This window comes from Oncorhynchus gorbuscha, linkage group LG09, assembly GCF_021184085.1.
Source record: "Oncorhynchus gorbuscha isolate QuinsamMale2020 ecotype Even-year linkage group LG09, OgorEven_v1.0, whole genome shotgun sequence".
NCBI classification, from domain to species: domain Eukaryota; kingdom Metazoa; phylum Chordata; class Actinopteri; order Salmoniformes; family Salmonidae; genus Oncorhynchus; species Oncorhynchus gorbuscha.
This window is the reverse complement of record NC_060181.1, coordinates 74,575,440-74,589,190: the sequence shown is the minus strand read 5'-3', so window position 1 is coordinate 74,589,190 and position 13,751 is coordinate 74,575,440. Positions and strand designations below refer to the sequence as shown.

General features: G+C 41.4%; 1 protein-coding gene across 1 annotated transcript in view; it reads left to right on the top strand.

Moving 5' to 3' along the window:
• The window catches only part of LOC124044059 (E3 ubiquitin-protein ligase SH3RF3-like), a 95,026-nt gene continuing 81,275 nt past the window's right edge, over positions 1–13,751 (top strand). The window contains exon 1 of the mRNA XM_046363427.1: positions 1–573. Within this exon, the coding sequence (XP_046219383.1) occupies positions 199–573 (375 nt within the window). The 5' untranslated portion in view covers positions 1–198. The remainder of the gene's footprint in view (positions 574–13,751) is intronic.

Here is a 13,751-nt window from a genome sequence, read left to right as displayed (position 1 = left end):
GAGAGCGAGAAGAGAGAGAAGGGTTGCCTGGTTGCCTTAACGGGCTCAGTTCGGGGAAATAGCACAACAGATTGCGCTTTTAAACAGCCTATGCCGATATGTATTCTTCAGTTTCTGGTGCATTAAACGCGAAATCAGAAACCAACACCCACTCGGTTAACGTCAATAATAATCGGTAAGGAATATTCGCAGAGTGAGATGGACGAGTCGTCTCTGTTGGATCTATTGGAGTGTTCAGTGTGTTTGGAGCGGCTGGACACTACAGCTAAAGTCCTGCCTTGCCAACACACCTTCTGTCGCCGCTGCTTGGAGAACATAGTCAGCTCCAGAAACGAACTAAGATGTCCCGAATGTCGCATCCTAGTCGGCTGTGAGGTGGACGACCTCCCCGCGAATATCTTGCTGGTCCGCCTGCTGGACGGGATCAAACAGCGGCCACGGAATGCAGGCAGTACCAGGCAGTCCCAGGTGGGGGGCGGAGAGTCATTGGGTTGTGCAGCCGGGATCAGCGCCTCTCCCCCGGGCAGTGGGATCAGGGACCTGCCGGTGGCCACAAGGAGCTCCCCCGTCAAGGTACTTAGCTCTGCTACTTGGTATTTGGACTGGTTGGCTGCCAACTTGCTGTACAGAATGTTCCTTGGCTAGAATTCTGAAGAACCGAGTTGCTGTATACATGTGTGGGGGTGGTGGGGTTGCATAGCTGGACAACTGAGAATCTGTTTGGGAAATCTAATTTCACACACCAATGTGTTGAAAGATTTCCTATGTGTGCTCTACCCCCAACTCCTGCAGCTAAAGACACAATTAGACAGAATTGAGCTATGGAGAGAGAGAGGGAAAGAGAGGGGAGGGGGTATAGAGAGAGAGAAAGTAAGAGATACAGTCACCTGTGCTATTCATGTTATTGCTAGACAGACAAGCGAGGTATAGCAAGATATGGTTTAGTTACCTCAGTGGCATGGCTGTGCTGTGTTCAGGTAGTCTAGAGATGCATCAGGCAGACAGCTGCCTATGTTTCATAATGGAGGCTGAACAATGACAGCCAGCACAGTGGCCTTTAAATATAAGCTACTCTAGGTTTATTAACAGTATCCTAAGGGTTCTGGATGTTAGGGCCTATACTGTATGGATGTTTTATAGGCAGGTAACATAGGCCACATCATGTCATTAAGAGTGCCTCACACTTCTCTCAATCCTCTGAAGGGGAGCAGGGTGACTATTGAACATGAGCCCAGGACTGAGAGAGTGTGTGGTGGGCTGCAGTCAGCTGACCTGCCAGATAGAACCACTAGCAGAAGCAGTAGACTCTAAACACTCATCGTGAGCTGAGTACTGGAAGGTTTACTCTCCCCCACTTTTTGTCTCTCAATGTATTTCTCTTTCTCTCTCTCTGACCAGTCACTGTTTGTTTTAGCTCCTTTGTGAAAGCAGGACACTCTGGAGACTCGGAGTAGAAAGCACTCACACCCCCCTCTCCCACATAATTGATGGGAAGTTCGTCTCTTTTTGACTGAATCCGATTTTTCAACTAATTTCGTTCATTTGAGTCAGTAATGCCAAGAGCACACAGGACCTACTGTCCGCGAACAATGAACTGAAAACTCGATATAGTAATAATTATACAAGCCCCTCGTTCACATGTCGTTCCCCATGAAGGGCTTATTGGAGCTGTCATTTTGACTGAGATTTGTAAAAGCGTGCTTTAAACGATGTGAATTTGTTTATTGCTAGGCATACAAATAAGATTATTTATTGGAACAATTGAAAACGTCTAGTTGTGGCCGCAACCGGACTCGATTGTGAACGACTCTTGGAGGAATGCATTGCTTGGGGTGATTAGCACAATATCTTTCGCTAAGTGGTGCACCCAGACGATTCGCTCTCGAGTTCGAGTGTTGAGAAGAGGCTTGTGCTGTGTATGTTTTGGCTCTACAAAGCGATGTCCATCAAAACAATCAATAATCAATTAATTGCATTCATTCTTGCACCATGCGATCAATTACCAGTTATACACATATTTCTTCCTTCTATATACTGCCTGCAGCGTGATCTACTTTGTCTGTGCGCATAATTATATGACAGACAGTTGTTGACCGGAGCACGTCTCTGGAGTCACCGGAGGAGCGCACATGAATCCTGCTGTAGAATTCATTGCGGCCAGCAGGTCAAAGGAACGACTCAAATGAACGAGTGACTCAGAAAAACTAGTCATGACTCTGAAGTCACTAAAATTAGTCTATCAAAATGAACGAATCGTTTGCGAACATCACATCTATTCACTACCCAAACTCCACAGGACGTAGATATGGTGTGCAATGTGTGTGTATGTACAATGAGTATACAACACATAAAGGACACCTGCTCTTTCCATGACATAAACAATAAACCGGGCGGTACACGTTTCAGTGGGGGAGCTCAGGTAATATCATTTTGTGCACAAGCATAAATCACATCCGTAATTTAGTCCTGTCCGAATCTGCCGCGTCAGTCATTTTTACTTGGCAGGAAGAATTTATTCCAGCCCTAAAAGCCTACTCGTTTCGTCAATCTCCCAAATCCTCTGATAATACTTATCCTGTGCGAGTCGTCATCCCAGTATTTTAAGGGATATTACAGTTTATCAGGTGCTGCAACCAGTTTGGGTAAGAACATGGGAACAGATGTATTGTTAAAACAAAGTGTTGCACGTAGCCAACATATGAATCTGTTTTGTCACATATTAACTTTCCTAGTACCATGTTTGTCTTTTAAAATATGAAGTGTACGATATTGTCCCAATGTTACAGTTCATGCTTCTCATTGGTTATTATTTGGACTTTCTCTGAACTGAAGACCATTAGGCCAACGCTAGGCTATCCCTGTACATGTGAAATATCTTCACGTCTAGAGGAGCCTCCAGGCTGCCACATGTTGAATGAGCAAAACAAATAATTACAGGGGCAGCTTGGTAAAACGAATCCCTCCCCGAATCATCGACTGTAAAACGGACATGCTGGGGTAATAATGACATAGTGGACATTCTATAGTAATACTAGTCCAGCGCCAATAGAGCTATAGACTGACCAGGTGAATCCAGGTGAAAGATATGATCCTTTATTGATGTCACTTTTTGAATCACTTCAATCAGTGTAGATGAAGGGGAGGAGACTGGTTAAATAACGAGTTTTAAGCCTCCAGACAATTGAGACATGGATTGTGTCTGTCTGCCATTCAGAGGGTGAATGAGCAAGACAAAATATGTAAGTACCTTTGAATGGGTTTGGTTTTCGGTGCCAGGCGCACCGGTTTGTGTCAAGTACTGCAAAGCTGCTGGGTTTTTCCACACTCAACAGTTTCTAGAGTGCACCAAGAATGGTCAACTACCCAAATGACATCCAGCCAACTTGACACAACTGTGGGAAGCATTGGAGTCAACATGGGCCAGCATCCTTGTGGAATGCTTTTGACGCCTTGTAGAGTCCATGCCCGATGAATTGAGGCTGTTCTGAGGGCAAAAATGGGGGTGGGGGGGTGTTCCTAATTTTTGGTATACTCAGTGCATGTTTGTACGTATGTTTTTGGTATACTCAGTGCATGTTTGTACGTATGTTTTTGGTATACTCAGTGCATGTTTGTACGTATGTTTTGGTATACTCAGTGCATGTTTGTACGTATGTTTTGGTATACTCAGTGCATGTTTGTACGTATGTTTTGGTATACTCAGTGCATGTTTGTACGTATGTTTTGGTATACTCAGTGCATGTTTGTACGTATGTTTTGGTATACTCAGTGCATGTTTGTACGTATGTTTTGGTATACTCAGTGCATGTTTGTACGTATGTTTTGGTATACTCAGTGCATGTTTGTACGTATGTTTTGGTATACTCAGTGCATGTTTGTACGTATGTTTTGGTATACTCAGTGCATGTTTGTATGTATGTTTTTGGTATACTCAGTGCATGTTTGTACGTATGTTTTGGTATACTCAGTGCATGTTTGTATGTATGTTTTGGTATACTCAGTGCATGTTTGTATGTATGTTTTTGGTATACTCAGTGCATGTTTGTATGTATGTTTTTGGTATACTCAGTGCATGTTTGTATGTATGTTTTTGGTATACTCAGTGCATGTTTGTACGTATGTTTTGGTATACTCAGTGCATGTTTGTATGTATGTTTTTGGTATACTCAGTGCATGTTTGTACGTATGTTTTGGTATACTCAGTGCATGTTTGTATGTATGTTTTTGGTATACTCAGTGCATGTTTGTACGTATGTTTTTGTATACTCAGTGCATGTTTGTATGTATGTTTTGGTATACTCAGTGCATGTTTTGTATACTCAGTGCATGTTTGTATATGTTTTTGGTATACTCAGTGCATGTTTGTACGTATGTTTTGGTATACTCAGTGCATGTTTGTATGTATGTTTTTGGTATACTCAGTGCATGTTTGTACAGTATGTTTTTGTATGTTTTTGGTATACTCAGTGCATGTTTGTACGTATGTTTTGGTATACTCAGTGCATGTTTGTATGTATGTTTTTGGTATACTCAGTGCATGTTTGTATGTATGTTTTTGGTATACTCAGTGCATGTTTGTATGTATGTTTTTGGTATACTCAGTGCATGTTTGTACGTATGTTTTTGGTATACTCAGTGCATGTTTGTACGTATGTTTTGGTATACTCAGTGCATGTTTGTACGTATGTTTTTGAGGTCAGCCTTTCCTCCGCTGAGTTTCAGAGGTGCTTCATGGTGACATCACCACCCACAGACCAAGGCTTTGAAGTGTGTTCACCTGTAGTGTGTTCACCTATTTACAGGTAGTCCTGAGCCTTGATCTCTGCTGCCATTAGTAACACACCCTGGTGATGACAGGGCAGCGCAGACCACCACCTTACATTACTACTACACTAATAGTAGCAGAGGGGGTTGGGGTGTTTCTTTTGTATCTGAGTTCAGGCAGACAGACTGACATTAAAGTTTCATAGAAGATTTTACTTCTGACAAGAGAGAAGGACACAGCTGCCACTACTGACACCACACACACACACACACACACACACACACACACACACACACACACACACACACACACACACACACACACACACACACACACACACACACACACACACACACACACACACACACACACACACACACACACACACACACACACACACACACACACACACACACACACACACACAAACACACAGCTATGTATTACTATAATTGTGAGGAGTTTTTTGGGGATCAACAATTGATTCCCATTCAACTTCCTATTTTCCTTAACCCCTAACCTTGACCCCTAACATTAACCCCTAACTCTAACTCTAACCCTAACATTAACCCCTAACCCTAATTCTAACTCTAACCCTAGCCTTAACCCCTAACCCTAATTCTAACTCTAACCCTAACATTAACCGCTAACCCTAATTCTAACTCTAACCCTAACCTTAACCCCTAACCCTAATTCTAACTCTAACCCTAACATTAACCGCTAACCCTAATTCTAACTCTAACCCTAACCTTAACCCCTAACCCTAACCCTAATACTAACATTAACCCCTAACCCTAACTCTAACCCTAACATTAACCCCTAACCCTAATTCTAACTCTAACCCCAACCTTAACCCCTAACCCTAACCCTAATTCTAACTCTAACCCTAACCCTAACTCCTAACCCTAACCCTAATTCTAACCTTAACCCCTAACCCTAACCCTAATTCTAACCCTTAACCTAATCCCTATACCTAAATAGCCTTTTTATAAGTGTGGACTGGCAAAATATCCTCACCTTTTTACATTTTAGTTGGTTTACTATTCTTGTTAGGACTTGGAACTCACAAGTATCGTAAAACATGTCCACACACACACATGCGCACACACACATGCACACACACACACATACTCTTTCTTTCTCTCTCTCTCTCTTTCTCTCTTTCTTTCTTTCCAGATAGCCCATATGTTGGTAATGTGCTGCAATCCTTTAGCTCTGTGAGGAATGCTTTCGACAGTCATTTTCATGAGTGTGTGTGTGTCAGAGAGGGAGGGAGAAAAATAGCAAGAGAGATGGGTTAGTTTAAGATGTCCCCTACAGACTAGACAGCCAGCCGTAGCTGTTCTTTATTCCACTGAACACTTACACCCTCATCATTTATTAATTAAGGAGCAAGAATATCATTTAATGTGTGTGTGTGTGTGTGTGTGTGTGTGTGTGTGTGTGTGTGTGTGTGTGTGTGTGTGTGTGTGTGTGTGTGTGTGTGTGTGTGTGTGTGTGTGTGTGTGTGTGTGTGTGTGTGTGTGTGTGTGTGTGTGTGTGTGTGTGTGTGTGTGTGTGTGTCCGCGTGTGTGTGTGTGCGCGTGGGACTGCTGCTGTTCCAGTTCGAAGCAGGGGATAAAGGGCAGAGAGGATTCAGAGGGGACCTTTTGTCTTTGCTGACACACACAAACACACACACTTATATATACAGTACACACACAGCTCAGCCCATAGGGAGAGCCTCTGATATGGATAGCACATTGAAGGCAAGCAGACACATGCAGTATTAATGTGGTATTAATGAAGTTTTAGTAAAGGTAATGTGTAATGTGTATGTAATGAGTGTCAGGTTGTTGATTTTGGTGATGACTGATCTGCATGGTAATGAACTGACTTACTAGACTGTTACTGCCTCTCAACCTTTTTTTTCTCTCACCATGACAGGAAAATTAACATATTACAAGGTAACTATTTACAAATGATTTACAAGTATGGCGAGCTGCTGACATACTTCTGTGATTGTGAAAAAATGAAAGCAGTGTTGTCACGAGGTTGCTGTCACACAGGTTACCATGACAACGATCACAACAACAGGGTCAAAGTTGAATGCTCTTTCCCGCCAAAAGCAATGGCGATATAAAAGGCAAATCCTGACAAGAATGTGGTAAACAATGATTTCTTCAGGCAGCATACCACATATCCTATGTATTTGGTATTTTCATTTTTTATTAGTATCCCCATTAGCAGTTGCGAAAGCAGCAGCTACTCTTCCTGGGGTCCACATGAAACATGACATAATACAGAACATTAATAGACAAGACCAGCTCAAGGACAGAACTACAGACGTTTAAAACATCACACATAGCCTAAATATCAGTGGTATACACACAAAATATCTGGGTGAAATAGGAGAAAGGTGTTGTGAGGTGTTGCTTTATTATAATTCTTTTAAAGCAGGTTTGCTGTTCGCTTGGGCAATCTGAGATGGAAAGTAGTTCCATGCAATCATGGCTGTATATAATACTGTACATTTTCTTACATTTGTTCTGGATTTGGGGACTGTGAAAAGACCCCTGGTAGCATGTCTGGTGGGGTGAGTGTGTGTGTCAGAGCTATGTGTAAGTTGACAATGCAAACAATTAGCCATTTTTAACACATTCATGTTTCTTCTAAAAACAGGAAGTGGTGCAGTCTGTCTCTCCTCTACTTGTAGCCAAGAGAGACAGTCATGAATAGTATTGATATTAGCCCTCTAATTACAGTGAAGAGCAAGATATGCCACTCTGTTCTGGGCCAGCTGCAGCTTAACTAGGTCCTTCTTTGCAGCATTTGACCAAATGACTGGATAAGATGAAACTAGAGCCTGCAGGACTTGGTTTGTGGAGTGTGGTGTCAGAAAAGCAGAGCATCTCTTTATCACAGACAGACCTCTCCCTCCCCATCTTTACAACCATTGAATCAATATGTTTTGACCATGACAGTTTACAATCCAAGGTAACACCAAGTCATTTTGTCTCCTCAACTTGCTTATTCATTATCAGATTCAGCTGAGGTCTAGAACGTAGGGAATGATTTGTACCAAATACAATGCTCTTCGTTTTAGAGATGTACAGGACTAGCCTGAGATTTCTTGCCACCCATAAAACTGACTGCAACTCACTAATTTCACTAGCTGTGGTTTCTGACTTGTATAGGGTGTAATCATCAGCATACATAGACACACAGGCTTTGTTTAATGCCATTGGCAGGTTATTAGAAAAAAAAGAGAGTCAAGAGAGCTGCCCTGCATTACACCACACTTGTTTTATATTAGAGAAGCTTCCATTAAAGAAACCCCTCTGTGTTCTATTAGATAGATAGCTATAAAGGTTGAAAAGCCATAACATGTTAGTTTTTTCATCAGCAGATCAAAGTTAGGGCTGTTATGGTGACCGTATTACCGCCACACCGGCGGTCACGAGTCATGAAGGCAGTCAAATTCCACGTGACCGTTTAGTCACGGTAATTAGGCTTCTCCGAGCTATGATGCTGCTGATGGTCATTAGTAGCCTACTAAACTTGATAACTGCCTGGTACTCAGCACTCCATTGTTCGTCTAATCACGCTAACATCAATGCAAATGTATTTGAAAATCTAATCAAACACTTCATGAGAGCCCATGAGCTCATGTTGCTCAACATTTCAATAAGCTATGCAATTGTATGAGAAAACAGAGTTTTGATGGCCTCTATTAAAAAGAGGAGGATCCCATCAGCTTTCTATAGGCTAGGCCTACTATATTTATTTCTAAACTTTCCTAATATTAAGCACATTGTTTATATTTACAACAGGAGTATAGCCAACCTGGCTGGTATGAAAATAAACCACGGGGAAAAGCGTCCTCCATTCACTATTTAAGTACATAGATGACATGTATTTTCTCCCGCTGCCCCTGTTTCGATATGTAAAGACAAGATTAAATCAAGAATATTCTGATGTGTGACAATATTAGCCTATCACATGTGAATTATATTTTATCACTTGTGAATGATGCCCAGCATAAGAAACAATGCCTTTTTATTGCAACTTTTTTTCTAATCATAGTCACACAGCTCATGTACCCTAGCCTATAGGCCTATATGTTTTAATAAGTTTTGTATCACAACTAAAGTGGGCAAATAACTTCTTAAGATTAATTAAGAACATTAATTCGCTTTCCAAGGGGTGTAGCCTAACTGGCATATATAAGCAGCTCGTGAGTTTCAAGTTTGGGAAGATAATTTTCACCATAAAAATGCACCTTTATAATAAAAGCATTACATGCATAACTGCATTTCCGGTCACTTTTGAGAATGGTGTTTTCCGATAATGGAACATTTGGGCTTATAGCCTACTGCCGTGTGTGCGTATTGCTACGCTTATAATGTGAAGAAATACCCTAATAGTTTATCAACATTTTTAGCTAAACGTTCTGATCTGTTGCGTCAGCCACATTGCGTAAAAAAAAAAACATTTTTTGATGCTTGTGGTTATATTAATTTTGGATCTATTGCATCCCATATCTGTCCCAGACTATGTTTGGAATATGTATTTCTTACACAGAATAGAATAGGTCATCTTTTGTACTATGGGGAATAGTAGATTGTCATTGGCTAGTGTTTTGCTGTTTATTAGGCCAACTCATCTTGTCGGCTGACGAAAAGTAAATGTGGACAGTTCTTCCAATATCTTCAATATGCGCCTCGGAATTGGATAGGGACACGTGCAGTAGCGTCCCCGATGTGCCTGTCTTCACTTGTAGCCCGTGAGAAAGACCCAATCACATGATGGAGCATACAGCATTCAGGGAGAAGGGCACAACGGCCACTGGCCACAAAAGGCATGGATTATTTTAGGGTGCATTACGGCCACACAAAGGGGATGCCGCCATGAAATTCTATTCATTATCAAGTGCTTGTCAAATTGTGAATGAGTGACTGATGCAGTGTTCACAGCCTGCACATAAACAAAGCAGAGCTCATGCCTTTCAAGCAACTTTTTTCAAATCATCATTAGAATCTCATCACGCAGGCTTAACAATTTATTAAAAATCTAAACATATAGCCCAACGTTTGTAGAACAACTAAAGTTACATTAACAACTCTAAATTAAGCATATAGGAATATTTCTGTGTTAACCGCGCAACACAGAATAACAGCATGTGCGCACTCCCTCAAATCATTTGGAGAAAATATCCTTTCTATTTTATTCAGCTTTGTTCAATTGAATTCTTCATACTATAAAATAATGCCATGGAATTCTAAGCAAATCTTGTCTGCTAAATGAACTAGTGTAGCACACAACCGTATATCATAGCCAGATCAGGACCTAACATGAGGACAACTCAGAATATGCTATTCTGTTCTTCTGAAATAGACTACATTTTCTTCATATCATGTTTCTTTAGACCAGTCTAAAATAAATAATGGTTTTATTGTGAAGGTGTAGGTTATATTACATGTATGTATTAGACTTTTAAAATGTAGATGCTCCAAAGGTCTGCAACATGTGTGGAAGCTAGGAGATGCTAAATGAGTTTATGTTAATTACGGTCAATTACCGTGACACCAACAGTTATTTGCTTGACAATCACCGGCTGGTTAAATTTCGTGACGGCCCCAGCCCTAATTATGGTTAATAATTTCAAAGGCTAACAGTACAGCTCCTACAATCTTCTTATTATCAATTTATTTCAACCAATCATCAGTCATTTGTGTCAGTGCAGTATATATTGAGTGCCCTTCTTTTTAAGCAGGCTGAAAGTCAGTTGTTCATTTGTTTACACAGAAATAGGACTGTATCTGGTCAAACACAGTTCTTTCCAAAATGGTGCTAGGAGTCGGCAGCAAGTTGATTTGCCGGCTGTTAGAGCCTGTAAAGGGTGTGTTACCATTCTTGGGTTGCAGAATGACTTTGGCTTCTCTCCAGGTCTGAGACAAACATTATTTTCCAGACACAGATAAAAAATATGTCAAATAGGAGTGGCAATATAGTCCGCTTCCATCCTCAGTAGCTTTCCATCTACGTTGTCAATGCCAGGAGGTTTCTCATTATTGATGGACAACAATCATTTCCCCACCTCAACCACACAAACTTTACAGAATTCAAAATTACAATGCTTTTCTTTCATTATTAGGTATTTTATGAATGAATAGGATGTCTCACAGTTTGTTGTTGGCATTACATGCCTAAGTTTGCCTACTTTGCCATTGAAATAGTCATTAAAGTAACTGGCAACATCAAAAGGTTTTTGTGATAAATGAGCCATCTGATGAGCCATCTGCATGAAAGAGGGAATTGAATTAGTCAACCACCTATAATTTAATTGAACATATTCCAAAGCTTTTCCGTCATACTTATGTCATTTATCTTGTTTTCATAATACAGTTTCTTCTTTTTGTTCAGTTAAGTCACATAATTTCTCAATTTACATGAAGTTTGCTAATCAGATGTGCCTCGTCCCTCTCAACCATACAGCTTTTCAATTCCTCATCAATCCATGGGGGCTTAACAACTCTAACAGTCAATTTCTTAATAGGTTCATGCTTATCAATAACTGGAAGAAACAATTTCATAAATGGACCAAGTGCAGTGTCTGAATGCTCCTCATCAGACCAACAAATATTTTGTTGTTTCTTAAACATAGTAATCAGTACAAAAATGTTGTATGATCTCTTATACACTATTTGAAGCCCAGCCTTTCGAACGTTGTATTCTCTAGATATGGCCACTATATTATGGTCAATACATCCAGTGTGTACGGACACAGCTTCACAACGTTCTGCAGCGTTGGTAGAAATGATACACGTGGATGATCTAGTTCCTGTACTGTTTGTAAACATCCTGGTAGGTAGATTAATAACCTGAACCAGATTAAAGGCACTGGTTACAGTGAGTAGCTTCCTCTTGAGCGGACAGCTATCTGTTAACATCACAGACATTGTCAATAATTGCAAACATATTATCCAGATAATGAATGTTAGCACATGTGGCATATACCAATTGCTTTAGATGAGGCAGGTGAACATGCAACCACAGCACTTCAACAGCATTACACAATGAGATCCCCTTCCAGCTATACAGAAATATGGCTCTGAACATATACAACAACGCCTCCTCCATGGGCATTCCTGTCTCTTCTGTGGATGTTATATCCCTGTATTGTTACTGCTGTATCATCAAAGGAATTATCTTAGTGAGTCTCAGAGATGGCCAATATATGAATGTTATCTGATTTGAGCAGCCTTATTTTCAAGGAGACATATATTAATATGGTCAATTTTAAGCCCTTGTTAAGCTCTTTCCTGGGTAGCTGATCAGAGATGGACATAATATGAAGGGAAAGAACACACAAAGCATGAGAAGAGCATTGTTCGGCTAATAGAGTCAGTCAATCAGGCACTTGTGAGTGTCAGTTGGTGTGTGTGTGTGTGTGTGTGTGTGTGTGTGTGTGTGTGTGTGTGTGTGTGTGTGTGTGTGTGTGTGTGTGTGTGTGTGTGTGTGTGTGTGTGTGTGTGTGTGTGTGTGTGTGTGTGTGTGTGTGTGTGTGTGTGTGTGTGTGATGTGGGGCTGAAGCTACCGACCCGGAAGCTAGGCTCTCTCACTCTTCCTATTGTTTTAGGAGGGAGAGTGGACAATGAGCCTGTCGTAGCGGATGTACCCAATGTCCCCACACTCTCTGATAGATTTCATGGCTGGGATCAGTTCTTTCCTCCTCAGGCGCACAACTTCCAAGTAGTCCTCGCTAAAGAAGATGTTGGTTCCTCTCAAGTTCTTGGCTCTCTCCAGAACAGCCATTCTGTCCTCAACCTCAGGAACTTGACCACTATAGGCCTGGGTCTGTCTCCTGGGCTGGTTACAGGTTTTTTCAGACTTGTGGGCGCGCTCCACCTCAATCTTCATATGATCCATCTGCAGCTTTTCACTGATATTTTTTCTTACCTTCTCCTCAGTCTCGGCCCAGTGCTCAGTGCTCTGGTATGCCATCCACAATGATGTTATTCCTCCTGGACTGTCCCTCTAAATAGTCTGTTTTCCCATTGTTAATAATGAGAGGACTTACAGTTTGTAGTCGTATTGCTGCAAGTCTCTTTCAGGACATCCACCTCTCCCTGGGAGAACTGCAGACTGTTCTTAAGGCTCTGGACCTCTCTGGTCAGATCGTCCATTCTTTTGTTGGTTTAGTCCATCAGAATTTGGACAAGGCTCTTTCAGCTACAGTATTTTCCTGTTGTTATAACAACTGCTTGTAGAACCCTTTTTGTCCGTTTAAAAGATCCTTTACCTGTGATAGAGGAACACTTTCCTCTCCATGACTCCCACCTTTGGATTTGGGTGCCATGGTAGCAATGTAGGCTAACGCTGGTAGTCCCACTCAGTCCCAGACAGGGCAGGTCTCAGGGCAGATTTAAACAGAAACAAACAGCAAGGATTTAGACAGCCGAGACAATCCGCGGTCCCAGCCAGGGCTAACCGTGTCGTGGGCTGTTTTCAAGCTGTCAAGGAAATCTTGCTAGCTTGATAGCTAGTTAGCAGCTAGGCTATCTGTTACGCCAAGCTGCTCTTCAAACTTTTGTTTGGTTGTCAGGATCCTTTGACAGATATACCTGTAGTTGTCCCAGCAACTGATACTAACCACGTCGCAGAATCCAAATTCAAAAGGTAGCTAGTAACCAAACTTTTTCAACACAAGACTTTTTCAGACTTTTCAGACAACAAACCAAACTCTCCCTCGTTCCGCGTTCAGCACACATCACCTCTGGATGCACACCTCAAAGTAATCACTTTGTATGTGGATTAGATTATAGTATGCATAGTGTTCCCAATTTTATTGCTGCCTGGTCTGATATAATACACACTGTGTTGTCAGTGAGCTGATCAATATGGGAGTGTTGTAGTTGTGTGAAGAAAAGTCTGTTGTAGTGGGAGAGAGCTGGAGAGAGAAAGGGAGAGAGAGAAGGAGATGGAGATAAAGAGAAAAATGGGA